This window comes from Schistocerca nitens, chromosome 1 (assembly GCF_023898315.1).
Source record: "Schistocerca nitens isolate TAMUIC-IGC-003100 chromosome 1, iqSchNite1.1, whole genome shotgun sequence".
In the NCBI taxonomy this organism is placed as follows: Eukaryota; Metazoa; Arthropoda; class Insecta; order Orthoptera; family Acrididae; genus Schistocerca; species Schistocerca nitens.
The window spans coordinates 373178709-373201822 of record NC_064614.1 but is presented as its reverse complement, the minus strand read 5'-3'; the positions used below and the strand labels follow the sequence as shown (position 1 = coordinate 373201822).

At 42.8% G+C, this 23114-nt stretch overlaps 1 protein-coding gene across 3 annotated transcripts in view; it reads right to left on the bottom strand.

Moving 5' to 3' along the window:
- LOC126248967 (serine protease svh-1-like) overlaps positions 1-23114 on the bottom strand; it is a 455562-nt gene that overhangs the window by 144306 nt on the left and 288142 nt on the right. For all 3 annotated transcript variants that reach the window (XM_049950539.1, XM_049950521.1, XM_049950530.1), the window contains 2 exons: positions 15223-15461; positions 4188-4340 (listed from right to left, as the gene is read on the bottom strand). In XM_049950539.1, the coding sequence (XP_049806496.1) occupies positions 4188-4340; positions 15223-15461 (392 nt within the window). The remainder of the gene's footprint in view (positions 1-4187; positions 4341-15222; positions 15462-23114) is intronic.

The window sequence follows — 23114 nt, the reverse complement described above, 5'->3', positions numbered from 1 at the left end:
CCCTGTCGATAGCGGCCATAACTTTGTGCGAATAAAGAGCTAACTGCGTTGCTCAAGAATGATGTTTTCTGAAACCATGCTGATTACGTATCAATAGGTCGTTCCCTTCGAGGTGGTTCATAATGTTTGAATACAGTATATGCTCCAAAACCCTACTGCAAACCGACATCAATGATATAGGACTGTAGTTTGATGGATTACTCCTACTACCCTTCTTAAACACTGGTGCAACCTGCGCAATTTTCCAGTCTGTAGGTACAGATCTATCGGTGAGCGAGCGGTTGTATATGATTGCTAAGTAGGGAGCTATTGTATCAGCGTAATCTGAAAGGAACCTAATCGGTATACAATCTGGACCTGAAGACTTGCCCGTATCAAGCGATTTGAGTTGCTTCGCAACCCCTAAGGCATCTACTTCTAAGAAACTCATGCTAACAGCTGTTCATGTTTCAAATTCTGGAATATTTCATTCGTCTTCCCTGGTGAAGGAATTTCGGAAAACTGCATTCAATAACTCCGCTTTAGCGGCACAGTCGTCGGTAACAGTACCATCGGTACTGTGCAGCGAAGGTATTGACTGCGTCATGCCGCTTGTGTACTTTACATACTACCAGAATTTCTTCGGATTTTCTACCAAATTTCAAGACAATGTTTTGTTGTGGAACCTATTAAAGGCATCTGGCATTGAAGTCCGTGCCAAATTTCACGTGTCTGTAAATTTTAGCAAATCTTCGGGATTTCGAGCTCTTCTGAACTTCGCATGCTTTTTCCGTTGCCTCTGCAACATCGTTTGGACCTATTTTGTGTACTACGGGGAATCAGTTCCATCTCTTACCAATTTATGAGGTATGAATTTCTCAATTGCTGTTGCTACTATATCTTTGAATGTGAGCCACATCTCGTCTACATTTGCATAGTCAGTTCGGAAGGAATGGAGATTGTCTCTTAGGAAGGCTGCTAGTGACACTTTATCTGCTTTTTTAAATAAAATAATTTTGCATTTGTTTCTGGTGGATTTGGAAGAAACAGTATTGAGCTTAGCTATAATGACCTTGTGATCACTAATCCCTGTATCAGTCATGGTGCTCTCTACTAGCTCTGGATTGTTTGTGGCTAAGAGGTTAAGTGTGTTTTCACAACCATTTACAATTCGCGTGGGTTTGTGAACTAACTGCTCAAAATAATTTTCGGAGAAAGCATTTAGGACAATCTCGGAAGATGTTTTCTGCCTACCACTGGATTGAACAAGTATTTTTACCAACATATCGAGGGAAGGTTGAAGTCCTCACCAACTATAACTGTATGAGTGGGGTATTTATTTGTTACGAGTCTCAAATTTTCTCTGAACTGTTCAGCAACTATACCATCGGAGACTGGGGGTCAGTAGAAGGAACCAATTACTAACTTAGTTCGGCTGTTAAGTATAACCTCCACCCATACCAATTCGCACAGAGTATCTACTTCGACTTCACTACAAGATAAACCACTACTGACAGACACAAACACTCCACCAACAAATCTGCCTGATCTATCTTTCCTGAACACCTTCTGAGACTTCGTAAAAATTTCTGCTGAACTTATTTCAGGCTGTAGCCAGCTTTCTGTACCTATAACGATTTCAGCTTCTGTGCTTTCTATTAGCGCTTGAAGCTCAGGGACTTTCCCAGCACAACTACAACAATTTACAACTACAATTCCGACTGTTCCTTGATCCAAGCATGTCCTGTATTTGCCATGCACCCTTTGAGATTGCAGCCCACCCCGTATTTTCCCGAGGCCTTCTAACCTAAAAAACCACCCAGTCCACGCCACACAGCCTCCGCTACCCGTGTAGCCGCCAGCTGAGTGTAGTGAACTCCTGAGCTATTCAGTGGAACCTGAAACCCCTCCACCCTATGGCGCAAGTCAAGGAATCTACAGCCAACACGGTCGCAAAACTGTCTGAGCTGAGCCTCTGATTCAGACCCTCCACCCGGCTCTGCACCAAAGGTCCGCAGTCGGTTCTGTCAATGATGCTGCAGATGGTGAGCTCTGCCTTCATCTCATAAGCAAGACTGGCAGCCTTCACCAAATCAGATAGCTGCCGCTGGAATCCAGAGAGAATTTCCTCAGATCCAAAGTGACACACATCATTAGTTCACATATGTGCCACCACCTGCAGCTGGCTGCACCCTGTGGTCTTCATGGCATCCGGGAGGACCCTTTCCGCATCAAGAATGACTCCACCCGGAATGCACAAGGAGTGTGAGGTTAAAGAGGACATGAAGTGACAACCAAATTGTGTATTGTGGAACAAATAAGTTTTCTGGAATGTTGTTATGTTCAGTTTTTTTGTTTTAGTCAAGTGGCCATTAAGAGTTGAAGACGAAGTCATTGGATGTACAAAGTGGTCTACATCTACATCTACATCCATACTCCGCAAGCCACCTGACGGTGTGTGGCGGAGGGTACCCTGAGTACCTCTATTGGTTCTCCCTTCTATTCCAGCCTCGTATCGTTCGTGGAAAGAAGGATTGTCGGTATGCTTCTGTGTGGGCTCTAATCTCTCTGATTTTATCCTCATGGTCTCTTCGCGAGATATACGTAGGAGGGAGCAATATACTGCTTGACTCTTCGGTGAAGGTATGTTCTCGAAACTTTAAGAAAAGCCCGTACCGAGCTACTGAGCGTCTCTCCCGCAGAGTCTTCCACTGGAGTTTATCTATCATCTCCGTAACGCTTTCGCGATTACTAAATGATCCTGTAACAAAGCACGCTGCTCTCCGTTGGATCTTCTCTATCTCTTCTATCAACCCTATCTGGTACGGATCCCACACTGCTGAGCAGCATTCAAGCAGTGGGCGAACAAGCGTACTGTAACCTACTTCCTTTGTTTTCGGATTGCATTTCCTTAGGATTCTTCCAATGAACCTCAGTCTGGCATCTGCTTTACCGACGATCAACTTTATATGATCATTCCATTTTAAATCACTCCTAATGCGTACTCCCAGATAATTTATGGAATTAACTGCTTCCAGTTGCTGACCTGCTATTTTGTAGCTAAATGATAAGGGATCTATCTTTCTATGGGATTCACAGCGCATTACATTTGTCTACATTGAGATTCAATTGCCATTCCCTGCACCATGTGTCAATTCGCTGCAGATCCTCCTGCATTTCAGTACAATTTTCCATTGTTACAACCTCTCGATACACCACAGCATCATCTGCAAAAAGCCTCAGTGAACTTCCGATGTCATCCACAAGGTCATTTATGTATATTGTGAATAGCAACGGTCCTACGACACTCCCCTGTGGCACACCTGAAATCACTCTTACTTCGGAAGACTTCTCTCCATTCAGAATGACATGCTGCATTCTGTTATCTAGGAACTCCTCAATCCAATCACATAATTGGTCTGATAGTCCATATGCTCTTACTTTGTTCATTAAACGACTGTGGGGAACTGTATCGAACGCCTTGCAGAAGTCAAGAAACACGGCATCTACCTGTGAACCCGTGTCAATGGCCCTCTGAGTCTCGTGGACGAATAGCGCGAGCTGGGTTTCGCACGACCATCTTTTTCGAAACCCATGCTGATTCCTACAGAGTAGATTTCTAGTCTCCAGAAAAGTCATTATACTCGAACATAATACGTGTTCCAAAATTCTACAACTGATCGACGTTAGAGATATAGGTCTATAGTTCTGCACATCTGTTCGACGTCCCTTCTTGAAAACAGGGATGACCTGTGCCGCCATTGATGCATTGTGAGGCATTGATGGCAGCACATCTAAACAACATTCACATTGTCTATCACAACATGGTATATCCTCAGATAACTGAAATGGTACAGTCCAGCTCAATAACCCATTTGAGTAGATAGCGTTTAATCTATATGAAATTCCCATTGCTTTAATAAGTTGCACTCTTTGCTGTAAATTTCAACTAACATGTCAGTTTAAATTCACAAACAGATGTAGTATTAACACAGTTTCACAGTAATCATCATAAGTTAGATTCTTTATGTTATTATCTTTTATTTTATGTTATTTTATGTTATTATCTTTTAATGGTGCCTTAGTGCACCAGTATTCACTGATGTCTAATATATAGTCAAACACCACTTATAGTAATTATAGTTATTATAACTGTTTCAAGAAAAAAACACAACTATAAACTCAGTTTCAAACTATTTGAGACTTACATCACAATATAATGATGATTCATCAGTACCATCATTGCAGTCCTCAACCTGGTCACACAGGAATTTTATGTTAATACATTCTTTACTCTCCAAACATTGCCACATATTTTCAGAGCACATTAGACCAGGTACACGACACACAACTCCTGCTTCCTGGAACCACAAAATTATATGATTAGCATATATAAAATATGCTAATGGAGGTAGAATTATTGAAACATATTAAATTGTTTAATTACATCATAGAAACTGAAGTTTGTTCTTGGTTGAATTTTATAAGAACCAAACAAAGGAAGAACCAGGACGGAATGGTACAATATTATGAAAAGGAAAGTTGCTGTTCACCATATAGCAGAGATGCTGAGTCGCAGATAGGCACAACAAAAAGACTGTCACAAACAAAGCTTTTGGCAAGTAAGGCATTTGTCAACAACAGATGACACACACACACACACACACACACACACACACACACACACACACACACACACACACAGAGGCAAACGCAACTCACATGACTCCTCTCTCAGGCAACTGAAACCACACTCCAAGCAGCAGCACCTGTGCATTGTGGGAGTGGTGACAGGGTGGGGGTAAGAAGGAGGCTGGGGCTGGGAGGGGGAGGGAGAGTATAGTAGGGGTGGCAGATAGTGAAGTGCTGCAGGCTAGATGGAGGGCAGCAGAGATTTGGGGAGGGGCGGTGGGAATAGCAGAAAAAGAGAGAGATAAAAAGACTGTGTGTGTTGGTGGAATGATGGCTGTGTAGTGCTGGAATGGGAACAGGGAAGGGGCTGGATGGGTGAGGACAGTGACTAACAAAGGTTAAGGCCAGGAGGATTATGGGAGCTCAGGATATATTGCAGGGAAAGTTCCCACCTATGCAATTCAGAGAAGCTGTTGTTGATGTGAAGGATCCATATGGCACAGGCTATGAAGCATGGATGTCATGTTTGGCAGCATGCTCAGAAACAGTTTCTTGGCCACAGTTTGTTGGTGGCCATTCATGTGCACAGACAGCTTGTTGGTTGTCATGCCCACATAGAATGCAGCACAGTGGTTGCAGCTTAGTTTGTAAATCACATGACTGGTTTCACAGGTAGACCTGCCTTTGATGGGGCAGGTGATGTTTGTGACTGGACTGGAGCAGGTGGTGGTGAGAGGATGTATGGGATAGATCTTGCATCTAGGTCTATTACAAGGGTATGGGCCATGAGGTAAGGGGTTGGAAGCAGAGGTCATGTAAGGATGGATGAGTATACTGTGTAGGTTTGGAGGACAGCGGAATATCACTGTTGGAGGGGTGGGAAGGGTAGTGGGCAGCAAATTTCTCATTTCAGGGAATGATGAGAGGTATTCGAAGCCCTGGAGGAGACTGTAATTGAGTTGCTCCAGTTGTGGATGGTACTGAGTTATGAGGAGAATGCTCCTCTGCAGCCAGACAGTGGGACTCTGGGATGTGGTGAGGGACTGGAAAGATAAGGCATGGGAGATTTGTTTTTGTACAAGGTTCAGAGGATAATTCTGGTCTGTGAAGGCTTCACTGAATATACTGAGGGTCTCACTTGCACAAATGGGAATTTTCCCTGCAATACATCCTACGTTTCCACAACCCTCCTGGCTTCAACCTTCATTAGTCACTGTCCTCGTCCATCCAAACCCCTTCCCTGTTCCCATTACAGCACTAAACAGCCGCCATTCCACCACCACACACAGGCCCCTATCATTCTATCCCTCCCTCTCCCCACCCCTGCCTCCTCCTTACCGCAACCCAGTTGTCACTCCCATCATCCACCAGTACTGCTGCTCGCAGTGTGGTTTCAGTTACATGAGACTGCAGTCATGTGAGTGAGTTGTGTTTGTGTGTGTGTGTGTGTGTGTGTGTGTGTGTGTTTGTCGTCTATTGTTGATGAAGGCCTTACTGGCCGAAAGCTTTATTTGTGACAGTCTTTTTGTTGTGCCTATCTGCGTCTCAGCATCTCCGCTATATGATTTATAACAATTAAGGTTATTATTACATTTAATATAATACCAAGAAATCCTGGGCAGAATACAAACAATGAAATGGATAAAGAAAGGCATTCACTACATAGTGGAGAGCAATTGATAAGCTCATAGTGGAAGTTGTACACTGCATCCCAGCTTTCAGATACATCTTCTCCTCAGAGTGTTTGCAGCCCCCCCCCCCCTCTACACACACACACACACACACACACACACACACACACACAGAGAGAGAGAGAGAGAGAGAGAGAGAGAGAGAGAAATCTTAGATTCTTAGATGAAGAATGTATGTTCAAAAGCTGAGCTTGGTTGTTCATATTTTTTATGCATTTTATCAGTTGGTTTAGAACTGGTTTAAATTTTCACTATGAAGTGACTGGCTGTCTCTACCCATGCCTTCATTTGTTAAGATGACTCTATTTTTGGTTGTTATATGGCGAAATGTTAAAAGTATATATCTATAATAGATGTTCAAGAAGTCAACCTAAATTAAAAATAAACTAATGGGTTGGAAAGTTGTTTATTTGTGTGATGTGGGAACAATTACTTTTTAGAACAGTGGAAATAATTAACTTGATGGAACATCACAAATTGATTGTTTAAATGTGCCTTTTAAGAGCAGGCTTTTAAATACAGAGGCCACCAGTATTACCAATCTTAAAAAGTGCTTAAATATGGCATGAATGCAACTGAATTACTGTGGAAACAGATGTAGGTATGGAATAGAAAGTAAATCTGAAACACTGTTGACTATTATTTTTCTGCATTTAATAAAGTGGTAATGAATGGCTGTAAGTGAATAAAGTGATTCTTTTATACAAAAGGGGCACCACACATAACCCATAAATTTGTAGACCCATCAATATAACATCAGTACTATGAAAGATTGTGGAGACAGCCATAAAACACAGGCTGTTACATTTGTAAATAGGAAACAATGCCCAACATTTTTTCTTCAACATAGGTCAAGACAGGAACTGAAAATTTTGTGAGGCACGTAATGACAGGAGGCAATGACAAAAAGGAAATTTGCTAGATTCTTCCTAGATCTCTCCAAAACTATTGATTGTGTATGTCATGATACTATTTGCATAATCTTCATCAATAGTCCCTGAGATGAAAGTAGATGACTTTATAGAATTGTTTGTGGGGAACAGTGTGTGGAAATGTGTATAAAATGGAAAAGAAAATTATATAATATATCTACTCCTAATTTCAACCAGTTAAACATGGTTTGTCTTAAGCGTCAGTACTGGGTCCATTGTTTTTCCACTTGCTGTGAACAAAGAAAATGCAAACCATTATGTTAATAAATAGTACAAAAATAAGGTACATATAGGTTTCAGGTGCATGCTAGTAGACGTGCCCAAACTGAAGACATCAGTCTTAAATTGGGGAACAAAAATCTATATGACACAAGCAGTTACAAATTCTTTGGTGTGGTCATTGACATTAAGCTATAAAACATAGCTATAAGGTGTATTGCAAAATGAGAGTCAAGGGAATCCTACAGAGAAAAACTCAAAATCTTCAAAATGAAGATGAGTGTTTAACATCCCGTCAACTGTGCAGTCATTAGAGACAGAACACAAACTTGGCATACAGAAGAAAGGGGTAGGAGAGCAGTCATACCCCTTTCAAATGAACCATCCTGGCATTTGCCTGGAGTGATTTACGAAAATCATGGAAAATCTAAATCTGGATGGCTGGATGGAATTACACTCCTGGAAATTGAAATAAGAACACCGTGAATTCATTGTCCCAGGAAGGGGAAACTTTATTGACACATTCCTGGGGTCAGATACATCACATGATCACACTGACAGAACCACAGACACATAGACACAGGCAGCAGAGCATGCACAATGTCGGCACTAGTACAGTGTATATCCACCTTTCGCAGCAATGCAGGCTGCTATTCTCCCATGGAGACGATCGTAGAGATGCTGGATGTAGTCCTGTGGAACGGCTTGCCATGCCATTTCCACCTGGCACCTCAGTTGGACCAGCGTTTGTGCTGGACGTGCAGACCGTGTGAGACGACGCTTCATCCAGTCCCAAACATGCTCAATGGGGGACAGATCCGGAGATCTTGCTGGCCAGGGTAGTTGACTTACACCTTCTAGAGCACGTTGGGTGGCACGGGATACATGCGGACGTGCATTGTCCTGTTGGAACAGCAAGTTCCCTTGCCGGTCTAGGAATGGTAGAACGATGGGTTCGATGACGGTTTGGATGTACCGTGCACTATTCAGTGTCCCCTCGACGATCACCAGTGGTGTACGGCCAGTGTAGGAGATCACTCCCCACACCATGATGCCATGTGTTGGCCCTGTGTGCCTCGGTCGTATGCAGTCCTGATTGTGGCGCTCACCTGCACGGCGCCAAACATGCATACGACCATCATTGGCACCAAGGCAGAAGCGATTCTCATCGCTGAAGACGACACGTCTCCATTCGTCCCTCCATTCACGCCTGTCGCGACACCACTGGAGGCGGGCTGCACGATGTTGGGGCGTGAACGGAAGACGGCCTAACAGTGTGCGGGACCGTAGCCCAGCTTCATGGAGACGGTTCCAAATGGTCCTCGCCGATACCCCAGGAGCAACAGTGTCCCTAATTTGCTGGGAAGTGGCGGTGCGGTCCCCTACGGCACTGCGTAGGATCCTACGGTCTTGGCGTGCATCCGTGCGTCGCTGCGGTCCGGTCCCAGGTCGACGGGCACGTGCACCTTCCGCCGACCACTGGCGACAACATCGATGTACTGTGGAGACCTCACGCCCCACGTGTTGAGCAATTCGGCGGTACGTCCACCCGGCCTCCCGCATGCCCACTATACGCCCTCGCTCAAAGTCCGTCATCTGCACATACGGTTCACGTCCACGCTGTCGCGGCATGCTACCAGTGTTAAAGGCTGCGATGGAGCTCCGTATGCCACGGCAAACTGGCTGACACTGACGGCGGCGGTGCACAAATGCTGCGCAGCTAGCGCCATTCGACGGCCAACACCGCGGTTCCTGGTGTGTCCGCTGTGCCGTGCGTGTGATCATTGCTTGTACAGCCCTCTCGCAGTGTCCGGAGCAAGTATGGTGGGTCTGACACACCGGTGTCAATGTGTTCTCTTTTCCATTTCCAGGAGTGTAGAAGCACCATCTTCCCAAATGCAAGTCCAGTGTTCTAACCACTGTACTACCTCACTCAGTCAAAATCTTGACATTTCCATCACTTTATATGTGAAGCAATTTTGAATTTGAAAGAACACAATGATGTATCCATGAACAAAGATTTGTATGCCTATTACACTACAAGCAGTAATAATTATCAAATGACAAGTAAACAAATGAAACTAATGAATAAGGACCTCGTAGAAGCAGGATGCATTTTTGCTCCTATATGACATAAAGAATATAAAAGTTGTGTCACCAACTAAACACAAACTAAATATTGCCTGATTGCAGCTTATTACTACAATATATCAGAATACTTGCACAAATAACAATGCAACTAAATACAAGCTGTATTTTACTTATGGGTATAATTGTGTCTACTGTGAAAATGTAGTGATAAAAGTGAAAACTTATCTCTCACAGTTATATTATGTTGTCTGGTCTAGTTTGTGTTTTTTGTGATTTAAAAAGTCATTGTTAGTATGCAGATATAAAAGAGAAACTGGTACTATTCATTGTGTGAAAGTAATGACAAGAACATTTCAGTACAAGGGTAAAGTTTTCATTAAGATGAACTGCGAGTCAACCCCAGATCGTCCGCATGGCAGCCATCTACACTGACCACTCAGCTATGGAGGCAGACATGGTATATTACACTCTATATGTATGTGCACTTTTATTTGTGTATATATTTTGTGTTTTTGTTTCATAAGTAGTAAGTATTTGTGTGTGTATGTATGTACAATGGTGCCCAAAACTTAAAGATGAAAATAACTTTTGCACAGCATGTATCTGCTGAATAACATAACATGATGAAACTTGGACCATACATAGAATGAACTGCTGCAGTATAGTACAAAAGACAGCTGAAATATGCACTGAGACAAACAGAAATGACACTGTTCATTATGGTCCCCTGAACATCACAGTAGTTAGGACAGGGGTCTTAACAGGGTGTGGAATCACCACAGACAGTAATGCATTCCCATGCTGGCCAGGTTGGTGAGGAGTTCTTGTAGTAGGGCATTCCATTCCTCCACCAGTGTAGATGACAACTGCTGGATGGCTGTTGATGCTTGTGGACAGACTGCAATATGTTGCCGCAGTGTATCCCACATGTGCTCGGTGAGATTTAACTCAGGGTAACAGGCAATCCAGTCATTCATCGAATATCCTCTCATTCTGAGACTCCTCCACCTGTGCTGTTCCATGTGGTTACACAGTGTCATCCATCCTCCACCTGTGCTGTTCCATGTGGTCACACAGTGTCATCCATAAAAATGAACTCAGGGCCAAATGCACTGCTGAAAACACACACACGGGGAAAGTGTACAAGGTCACAAAAACATTAGCCAGTGAGTGTAATGCATTCAAAGTTTTGGAGATCAGTACACACATGCAACATTCTGCCTTCCCACATGATAACATCTGGACAACCAATATCATCATGTTCAACAAAGCTGCAAGTATCCTCATAAGGCAAGAGATGGGAAAACGTAATAAACCCAGTAACATTGCTGAACATGGTTGTTTTGGTTATCCAGGTGTTATGGTGTGAGGAGGCATAATGTTTCATGGGCATACTGATCTCTGAATCCTTAAATGTGGCACACTCACGTGTCAACATTATTGTGACACTGTACTCCTTCCTCACATGTGTCTTTTCAGGGTTTCATTTGGCCCCGACTTCATTTTTATGAATGGCAATGCACAATTGCATGGAACAGTGCAGGTGGAGGATCTCTTGGAATGAGAGGATATTCAGCATATGGATTGGCTTGCCCATTCCCCAAACTTAAATACCACTCAGCATGTGTGGGGCTGTGAAGAGATGTACTGAAGCATGTCCACATGCACCAATGATCGTTCAGCAGTTGTCAACCACACTGGGGCAGGAATGGAGTGCCTTACCAGAAGAACCCTTTACCAACCTTGTGGCCAGCATGGGAGCACAACACAGAGCATGCATTTGCATCCATGGTGACCACATACCCTATTAAAAACCATCTCCCACCTTTTGTAATGTCCATAGATCATCATGAATCACAGTGACTTCAGTATGATTATTGTCTTTGAATAAAAATGTCCTTTCTTCATGTTTTTTTCGTATTTCTTTCAGTTAGCTCTTTTGATACATTATAGTAGTTTTTTCTACACTGAAGTGCCAAACAAACTGGTATAGGCATGTGTATTCAAATACAGAGATATGTAAACAGGCAGAATACAGTGCTGCAGTCAGCAACATCTATATAAGACAACAAGTGTCTGGCACAGTTGTTAGATCATTTACTGCTGCTGTAGCAGCTTATCAACATTTAAGTGAGTTTGAATGTGGTGTTATCATCAGCGCATGAGCGATGGGACACAGCATCTCAGAGATAGCAATCAAGTGGGGATTTCCCGTACCATAATTTAACAAGTGCTCCATGAATATCAGGACTCCAGTTAACATCAAATCTCTGACATTGCTGCAGCCAAGCAAAAATCCTGTAAGAACAGGACCAATGACAACTGAAGAGAACTGTTCAATGTGACAGATGTGCAACACTTCAACAAATTGCTACAGATTTCAAAGTTGGGCCACCAACAAGTGTCAATGTGTGAACTATTCAACAATCATCGATATGGGTCTTTCAGAATCAAAGGCGCACGCATGTACCCTTGATGACTGCATGACACAAAGCTTTAAGCTTTGCCTGGGTCCGTCACCACCACCGTCAGACTGTTGATGATTGGAAACATGTTGTCTGGTCAGACAAGTCTCGTTTAAAATTGTGTTGAGCAGATGGATGTGTACGGGTATGGAGAAAATCTCATGAATCTGGGGACCCTGCATGTCAGCAGGGGACTGTTCAAGCTCATTGAGGATCTATAATGGTTGTGGCGTGTGCAGTTGGAGTACCCCTGATTTATCTAGATATGACTCTGACAGGTGACATGAACATAAGCATCCTGTTTGATCACCTGCATCCATTCGTGTCCACTGTGGATTCTGATGGATGTGGGCAATTCCAGCAGGACAGTGCAACACACCACAAGCCCAGAATTGCTACAGAGTGGCTCCAGGAACACTCTTCTGAGTTTAAACACTTCTGATGGCCTCCAAACTCACCAGACATGAGCATTATTGAGCATATCCGAGATGCCTTGCAATGTGCTGTTCAGAAGATATCTCCATATTGTGTCCATGCATGTCATGTTGTGGCACTTCTGCATGTTAGTGGGGGCCCTACACGATATTGGACAGGTTTACGACTTACTTTGACTCTTCACTGTATGTATGGTCCAGGTTTCATTCAGCTATCTTATTTGGCAGTGACACATCATGTGAAGGTTACTTTTGGCCTTAAGTTTTGCGCACCATATCCATGTTAAATTGACATGCCTGATATCACGATGTAAGAACAAATAAATTAAACTAAATAATGGAAGGACTAAGCACAGTACAGAGAGATGTTGGGTGATCGAGAGGCACATACAGAAGACTTTTACCATTGCTAAACTTTAGAGGAGTGTCCTTCTTCAGAACTAACTAGTACTATAAATGAACACACACTCACAGTCTTACACACACACATACACCTCTGTGGCTACATTTCCCCAGTTGATAACATTGTACCAGCACTGCAGCTCGGCAGTCTGAGAGGGTGTTTCAATAAGAGTGCTTGAGAGGAGAAATAAGGTGAGAAGAAGAAGGAAGGATTGAAGGAAGGTTGGCTGAAGGCTGGAGAGAGAAGGAGCATGAGTACAGGATGGGAATGTAAGGTATGTGAGCTCACTCTTGTGCATGGGGAGCTACATATGATGCGATAATGTGGACTGGAAGGATATGACACAATGGTGGAAAGTAGGCTGTAGAGATGAAGGTGTGAGTGTAGAATGAATGGCATGGGTGGCACTGAGACAGGGTCTTAAGAACACAATTCAGTAAATCTCAGATGTGGTGAACCAGCACATTTTTTAAACTTCCTGGCAGATTAAAACTGTATGCCGGACCGAGACTCAAACTCGGGACCTTTGTCTTTCACGGGCAAGTTCTCTACCAACTGAGGTACCCAAGCATGACTCACGCCCCGTCCTTGCAGCTTTCATTCTGCCAGTACCTTTTCTCCTACCTTCCAAACCTCACAGAAGCCCCTAGGCTGTGGCTAAGCCATGTCTCTGCTATATCCTTTCTTCCAGGAGTGCTAGTTCTGCAAGGTTCACAGGAGAGCTTCTGTGACGTCTGGAAGATAGGAGACAAGGTACTGGCAGAATTAAAGCTGTGATGACAGGGCGTGAGTCGTTATTGGATAGTTCAGTTGGTAGAGCACTTGCCTGTGAAAGGCAAAGGTCCCATGTTCGAGTCTCAGTCCAGCACATTGTTTTAATCTTCCAGGAAGTTTCATATCTGCGCACAAACTGCTGCAGAGTGAAAATCTCATTCCAGCACATTTTTGCTTCTCTCACGGAGCCTCACACCCAGCGTAAAAGACACCAATCATGTCTCACAAAGTGTAAAATCTATTCCCACCCTACCCAATTTGAATCCTTCATTGTCACCATCAATGTGACTTTTTTCTACCTGAATGCCCATGTAGCCACCCACATCTTGAGCATACCTCTACTGATCCTCACCTGAAAGTACCCAAAAACACGTCATTCATTGACACATTAATAAACTTCATTCTTACTTATTCCTGCTCCCCTTTTCATCTACAACTAGATGAGGGAAATGGCCATGGGAACTTGGATGGTCCAGCTGTATGCCAAACTTTTAATATGGCTCTTGGCTACAGCTTAACTCCTTTACCCAACTGAAATTCACCTGGTCATCTTCTTAATCTCCACTTTTATTAACTCTGCCATCCAAACTTTGTTACCTGTGAATCAAACATAATATATCTGCAGCTCAACAGGTACAATTCCTTTCGCATTAAACACTCCCTTCCATACATCTTTCTTATCCCTTCTACAGTTGCAACCATTCGAACTGTAAAATCCAATCCACCTCTAACACCTACTTCAACCTCACCACTAGCAAATCAAATGACATTTAAGGCAGGGCAACATGTGAAACTAATCACACCCACTGCATGGGTTTCTACGTAAGGATGGCTATTACCAAACTGGCAGACTGCTTGCTTGAATGTGTGCAGAAAAAATGCCCACTTTTGTGATGTCTTGAACACAATGTCTGAGCATTCTGTACATTACCTGAGAGACACAAGTGCTTGCTATACTGTTCAAGCCTATTGGTCCTGAAATCCAGTAATAGTTGCCCTGAGGGCTGGAGATGGGAAGTAGCTCTCCAATGTACCCTCTCAGACTACCAACCTCCTGCCCTTAATCCCCTCTATATTAAACTGCCCTTGTCCCTATTTTGCTTATGGTGTTTGTTAGAATTTTTTTTATTATTTTATTTAATTAAGTATTCTTGCCCCTCCCTTTTTTGTATGAGTAATACCCCTCTTCATGTCATTTTTGCCTACTTCCCCTTTTCTTCTATCTTTTTATTCTTCCTCCGTGGAGAAAGAAAATATCGCTCTGAAAGCTAAAAGTGCCAGGTTACATTTTAGGTGCTTCTTTCAGAAGTATTTGGTGGTTACATCTCAAGGTAATAGAAATTATCTCATGCCTTGCAGTTAATATTTAGTCAGCAATAAACACACAATTAACACAAATTTCATTCCTCTCTTTTTGAATGTGTAACCTCCTTTACATATCTTAATCCCTATTCTAGTAAATACCAAGGTAAAATTGGTTTGATGGACCTGCACTCAAAAAATTGCTGTGATGTATTTATATGTCAGTTTTCCTGTGCATTACCCAGTAGTATATGAGTAAGTGAAAGACGATCATCTACTTACTTATATACAGAAACTTACCTCTTCAGGTCCACAGTCATGTACACCCCATCCATTGAAATAACATTCAGTGAGAGAAGATTCATTGCCAATACACTGCAGTTCATCCATGAGAAAAGTACCATTCATATTGCTTTTACCATAAAATGAGTGTAGGCGGACATCAATAGCTCCAAGACTGAAACCCAGTTCCTTACAAATCACAGTAGCTTCTTCGATGCCAAACTGATCATCACATATCACACCCCATTTACCAAATACTGCAAACAAACATGGTTACAAGTTAATCCAAGAAGCACAGAGTCCTCCAGTTTACCACTAGAAATAGAAGACTATAACAAATTTAAAATTTCAGCAGCATTCAAATTGAGTGCAGCAACAGAACTATGCTTATTTCTATTTTAGCACATATTTAATTTTAAAAAACAAAGAAACTGTTTTCAAGAAGAACATTCAAACTGTAAATGTGCATCATTTTTATTTATAGTCATCATTTTTATTTGTGAGTGGATCTATTATGGGGTATTAATACAACAGAAAATAAAATCTTTTTATATTGTAATCATGTGGCCTGACACACAAACAATGTTCTGCTTCAAGATTACATTTGTTTTACATTTTTTATGTGCAACTTCTCCATATGTCACATTTTCTAGCTCTTGCAATATGATGCTCTGCTCTGCCACCTAATTTTATTACTTTGTGGCTCACCTTTATTATTTGACCCATTGCTGATTACAGGTAATATGTTTTGAAACATAATTTTCATTTGTCTTAGTTCTTTCCTGAGATGCTCCAGAAACTGTGTTTGTTTGGTAATGTTCCCTGAAACCTCTGTGTAAAGAATCCATGTATTTAGTTTGGTGAAGTCCAGTGTACTGTAAAGCTGAAAGAGCTGTCCATCAATGCTGCTTCCACTGAACATTTTCTAGTCTTCTGGAAGACATATAGTGTATTCCTAATTACTATAGCTAAATGGAGCATACTTAGAATGAGAACAATTTTATTTTATTTTGTTTTTGCTTTGATAAAGTGGCAAAGTTGTGTCTCCATGCTTTATCACAGTACTTTCCTATAGCAAATAATGGAAAATCCATGATGGAATGTAATAGTATTATGAAAAGGAAAGTTGCTACTCACCATATAGCAGATATGCAAAGTCGCAGAGAGGCACAACAAAAAGACTTTCACACATAAGCTTTAAGTCAACAAGGTCTTTGTCATAAATGGAGTGGCACTGGGTGGGGAGAAGGGGGTGGCTGGGGTGGGGAGGGGGAGGGATAGTAGAGTAGGGATGGGGAGTACGTGAAGTGCTGCAGGGGGCATGCATGGACAAGGTGGAGAGAGGATAGGGCAGCTATGTACAGTTGGGAGGTTAGGCAGAGAGCAGGAGAGAAGGGGGGGAGTGGAAAAAAGAAATAGAAAGACTGGGTGCAAGGGTGGAATGACAGCTACGTACTGCTGCAATGGGAACAGGGAAGGGGCTGGATGGGTGAGGACAACAACTAATGAAAATTGAGGACAGGAGGGTTACGGAAAAGTAGGACATATTGCAGGGTGAGTTCCCACCTGTGCAATTCAGAAAAGCTGGTGTTGGTAGGAAGGACCCATATCGTACAGGCTGTGAAGCAGTCATTGAAATGAAAGATATCATGTTGGGCAGTGCGCTCAGCGACAGGGTGCTCCACTTGTTTCTCGGTGGCAGTTTGTCAGTGGCTATTCATGCGGACAGACAGCTTGTTTGTTGTCATGCCCACGTAGAATGCACCACAGTGGTTGCAGCTTAGCTTGTAGATCACATGAATGGTTTCACAGGTAGCTCTGCCTTTGATGGGATAGTGGTGTTTGTAACCAGACTGGAGTAGTGGTGGTAGGGGGATGTATGGGACAGGTCTAGCATCTAGGTCTACTACAGGGGTATGAGCCATGAGGTAAGGAGTTGAGAGCAGAGGTTTAGTAGGGATGGACAAGTATATTGTGTACGTTTGGTGTATGGTGGAATGCCACTGTGGGAGGGGTGGGAAGGACACTGGACAGGGCATTTCTCATTTCAGGGCAAGATGAGAGGTAGTCAAAATCATGGTGGAGAATGTATTCAGCTGCTCCAGTCGTGGGTGGTACTGAGGTACGAAGGTAATGCCCCTCCGTGGCCAGATGTTGAGACTTTGGGAGGTGATGTGAGACTGGAAAGATAAGGCACAGGATATCTGATTTTGTACAAGGTTGGGAGGATAATTACGGTCTGTGAAGGCTTCAGTGAGACCCTAGACATATTTCGAGAGGGACCACTCGTCACTGCAGATGCGATGACCATGCATGGCTAGGTTGTGTGGAAGGGACTTCTTGGTATGGAATGGGCGGCAGCTGTCGAAGTGGAGGTATTGCTGGTGGTTAGTAGGTTTGATATGGACAGAACTACTGATGTAGTCATCCTTGAGGTGGATATCGACATCTAAGAAGGCGACTTATTGGGTTGAGTAGGACCAGGTGAGGCAAATGGGGAAGAAGCTATTGAGGTTCTGGAATAAAGTGGATAGCGTGTCCTCGCCCTTGATCCAGATCGCAAATATGTCAACAATGAATCTGACATAGGTGAGTGGTTTAGGATTCTGTGTGTTTAGGAAGGATTCCTCTAGATTGCCCATGAATAGCTTAGCATAGGATAGTGTCACATGGGTGCCCATAGACATACCCCAGGTTGGTTTTTAAGTAATGCCTTCAAAGGAGAAGTAATTGCGGGTGAGGATATAGTTGGTCATGGCAACTAGGAGGGAGGTTGTTGGTTTGGAATCCATTGGGCATTTGGAAAGGTAGTTTTCAGTAATGGTAAAGGGAGGTGCCATTAATAGTGATGAGCAGGGCACTGAGTGGTAAAGTCACAGGAACCGTGGAGAGTCGACGGGGAAATGGGTGGTATAGTTTATATAGCAGGGTAGATATATCCACCTACAAACCTTGCCAGTGACTCCATCCCAACAATCCAAAAGGATCTCCAGTCACTCCTCAAATCCTTAGGCCCATCCAGAACCCCTCCCCAGAGTCCATCTCTTTGCTCGCCCCTACAACTCCCCGCCTTCTAGATGCTAAAGTCCATACACCCAACCACCCAGGACGCCCCATTCTGACCAATTACTGTGCCCCCCACTGAGAGAATCTCTCCCCTCATAGACCAACACATTCAATCTATTACCTCCTATATTAAAAAAAACTAACCATTTCCTCCACCAACTCTCCACAGTTCCCGTCCCTTTACCAAATGGTGCCCTGCTGGTCACCAATCATGCCACCTCCCTTTACACTAACATCCATAGTGCCCACGGTCTTACCATTATTGAACACTACCTCTCCCAATGCCAGATGGATTCTAAAGTAACGACATCCTTCCTAGATGCCACGACCAACTATATCCTCACCCGCAATTACTTCTCCTTTGAAGGCGTTACCTAAAAACAAATCTGGGGTATGGCAATGGGCACCCACACTGTACCATACTATGTCAACCTATTCATGGGCTATCTAGAGGAACCTTTCCTAACCACACAGCATCCTAAACCCCTCACCTGGATCAGATTCATTGATAACATATTTGTGATCTGGATAGAGTGAGGACACCCTATCCACATTCCTCCAGAACCTCAACAGCTTCTCCCCCATTTGCTTCACCTGGTCCTACTCAACCCAACATGCAACCTTCCTAGATGTCGACATGCACCTCAAAGATGGCTACATCAGTACTTCTGTCCATATCAAACCCACTAACCACCAGCAATAACCCCACTTTGACAGCTGCTACCCGTCCCGTACCAAGAAGTCCCTTCCATACAGCCTAGCCACCTGTGGTCATCGCATCGGCAGTGATGAGCAGTCCCTCTCGAAATATATCAAGGGTCTCACTGAAGTCTTCACAGACAATAATTATCCTCCCAGCCTTGTAAAAAAACAAATATCCCATGCATTATCTTTCCAGGCTCCCACCACCTCCCAAAGTCTCACCATCCAACCACAAAGGAGTGTCCGCCTCGTAACTCAGTACCAACCAGGACTGGAACAACTGAATTACATTCTCCACCATGGTTTCAACTACCTCTCATCATGCCTTTGTATCATACACACGTTTGTTTGTTTTGGTTAGTGTAGCTCAGTGTTGGAAAGACTGTCCGTGACAGAGCACCTCATATTCCTTTTGCTGATAAGCCAAGTACACCATTCGTTTGTCACATATTTTTACGAGCTTCAAACAGGAGCGTCTTCAGTAATGGATAAGAACTGTGATTATTGTGTACAGATGCGAGCTGAGTTGATGACCCTTCATTCACAGCTCCAGCCTGTGTTGGCTTCCATCACACAGCTGGAGGCTGCTGCCAAGGGACAAAACTGTGGAGGGCCAGATGTGGGTATGCGAGGGACGTTGAGCACGTCCCACATGTCTCCTGATCGGTCCACTGCTGTGGCCGCCCTGGGTACTGCCTGCACTGAAGTTGACCCCTCACCTGTCTGTGGGAGATCATTCAAAAGCCTGGCAGGCAGCGAAAGAGTTTACTAGGGGCCAATCGTAAGGCCTCCCCAGTTCATTTGACGAACAGGTTTCGAGCATTATCTGTAGCTGATGAAGTCGCTTAAGTCGGATACAGTCATCCATCCATTTCCAGAGGAAACTTCTTGGCCTGCAAGGTCTGGGCATTCACAGACAGTGGGTTTGCTGATAGTTGAGAGCTCCAACAATTCATGCCTAACAGGGCCCCTTATGAACATGACTGTCAAGGAGGTGAAGGAAACCAGTGTGCTGTGGGGGGGGAGTCATTCTGGATGTGGAAAGGGTGCTTCCGGATGCCATGAAGAGGTCATGATACAGCCAACTGTAGGTGGTGGCTCATGTCAGCAACAATGACCTGTGTCACTTTGGATCGGAGGAGATTCCAGAGGAGATTCTCTCTGGTTTCGGGTGGCTAGTGGAAATGGTAAAGACTGTCAGTCTTGCTTGTGAGATTAAGCTCACCATTTGCAGCATTGTTGATAGAACAAACTGTGGTCCTTTGGTGCAGAGCTGAGTGGATGGTCTAAATCAGAGGCACAGGCAGTTCTGTGACTGTGTAGGCTTGCGATTCCTTGACTTGTGCCATCGGCTGGTGGGTTTCCAGGTTCTGCTTAATAGGTCAGGAGTGGCTACATGGGTAGTGGGGGGCTGTGTGGGAGGGACTGGATGGTTTTTTAGGTTAGAGGGTTTCAGGAAACCAAGGAAAGGGCATCCACCTAACAGGAGGCAGATAAAACACACTAAGGTAGTTGTAGAAATGATCGGTATTGTAGTTGTAAATTGTCATAGCTGTGTTGGAAAAAGAATCAGAGCTCCAAGCCCTAATAGAAAGCACTTGAAGCTCAAATAGTTAGATGATGATGATGTTTGGTTTGTGGGGCACTCAACTGCGCAGTTATCAGTGCTCGTACAAATTCCCAAACTCTTTCTCAGCCCAATCTCACCACTTACATGAATGATGATGAAATGATGAGGACAACACAAACACCAAGTCATCTCAAGGCAGGTGAAAATCCCTGACCCCGCCGTCAAACAGTTAGAGGTGCAGAAAGCTGGCCAAAACCAGAAATAAGTTCACCTGAAATTTTTCCAAATGATCTAACAGTGTTCAGAAAGGATAGATTAAATACAGTATATATTGCTGTCAGAAGTAGTTTATCCTTTAGCAAAACTGAAGTAAATAGTTTCTGTGGAATAGGATGGGTAGAAGTTATACTTGACAATCAAACTAAACTATTAATTGGATCATTTTACCAACCCCCCAACTCAGAAATTATAGTTGCTGAACAGTTCCAAGGAAACTTGAGTCTCATTTCAAATAGGTATCTCACTCATACAATTATAGTTGATGGTGACTTCAATCTACCGTCTGTAATCTTACCCTCCCACACATCACTATTAAAAATCCCTCTGTCTTTGCACAAATTTTGAAATCTTCAAGAGGCATAAGATACACAAAAGAAAATATTTTTACTTATCTTCATTATCTTCTTGTTGTTTGCTCCAAGTCTAGTGTCTAGGGCAAATTCTTGAGGCTGTAATTTTTATAACATTGGGGGTTCTTGTTGAATAACTGATGAAGATTTGCCTGTTGTTATGAATATCTTTCTATTTTATCCCATTCTTTTATATCACACCGACTTTACAATTCCACTTCAGAACATGAATCCACATTGTTATTGAAAAGATTAGAAATTTGTCTACTTCCATCAGAGGCATGCCCACTACTCCTAACATTCTACAGTACTCACAATATTCCAAAGAGTTTACAAAGCAAGTAGTTTACAAACTTTCTTAACCAAAGAAGAATCTTCACTAAAATATATAATTATTTTATAAATGAGTTCAGAAATAAATTTAATAACTAATGTTAGATTTTGCAATTAATAATATGAATTTTAAGTATGCCAGAAATTTCATAATTTCAAATATTTTTAAAAGAAGAGCAATTTTAAGTGTTAGTACATATCGACTGTAACATGTTAATTTCTTTTTATACATTTACCCTGAAATATAATACTTCATATACAAAATCATATGAAGTTCATTCAGTTAAACAGCTGAGAATGTTCACCTATACCAGATTCGAGAGTATATGCGGTATCGGTTATTTCCATGAAAGAAAAATGTAATGTTGGAGGTGGGTGACCCATTACACCTTGATATGCTGGAAAAATTATAAATTTAAAGCCAGTGGCAGGCATAAAATGTCATCCAAAATTGTACTGAGTACTTTCTCAGAAAATTATTTTGAACAATTAGTTCATAAGCCCACTCAAAGCATAAATGGTTGGGAAAGCGTATTTGTCCTCTTGGCAATAAATAATCCTGGACAAATAGGAAGTATCATGATGACTACAGGGATTAGCAACTAAAGGCAGTTGCTGCTAAGCTGAATACTGTAACACTTACAACCATAAAAAAGAAACGCAAACTATATCTATTTAAAAAAGCTGACAAAAATGCTCTTAATGCCTTTTTAAGAGACTCCTTCTGATCTGATCATGTAAGCATAGAAAAGATGTGGAGTGATTTCAAAGAGATAGTATTGATGGCAGTTTAGAGATATGTTGTTGTTGTTGTGGTCTTCAGTCCTGAGACTGGTTTGATGCAGCTCTCCATGCTACTCTCAGTAAAGCTGCATGTCCTTGGGAAAAATTACGGCTGTAGTTTCCCCTTGCTTTCAGCCGTTCGCAGTACCAGCACAGCAAGGCCGTTTTGGTTAATGTTTCAAGGCCGGATCAGTCAATCATACAGACTGTTGGCCCTGCAACTACTGAAAAGGCTGCTGCCCCTCTTCAGGAACCACATGTTTGTTTGGCCTCTCAACAGATACCCCTCCGTTGTGGTTGCACCTACGGTACGGCCATCTGTATCGCTGAGGCACGCAAGCCTCCCCACCAACGGCAAGGTCCATGGTTCATGGGGGGAGGTTTAGAGATATATACCACATAAATTAATAAGTGATAGTACTGATCCCCCACGGTACAGAAAACGAGTTGGATCACTGTTGTAGAAGCAACAAAAGAAGCATGCCAAATTTAAAAGAATGCAAAATTCCCAAGATTGGAAAAATTTTTGCAGAAGATCAAAATATAGTGCGTACTTCAATGTGAAATGCTTTTAATAATTTCCACAATAAAACTCTGTCTTGAAATCTGGCAGAAAACCCAAAGAGATTTTGGTCATATCTCAAGCACACCAGTGGCAAGTTGTAATCAATACCTTCACTGCATGATAACAACAATGAAATCACTGATGACAGTGTCACTAAAGCAGAGTTATTAAACATAATTTTCTGAAACTCCTTCACCAAAGAAGACAAAGTAAATATTCCTGAATTCCAGTCAAGAACAACTGCCAGGATGAGAAACACAGA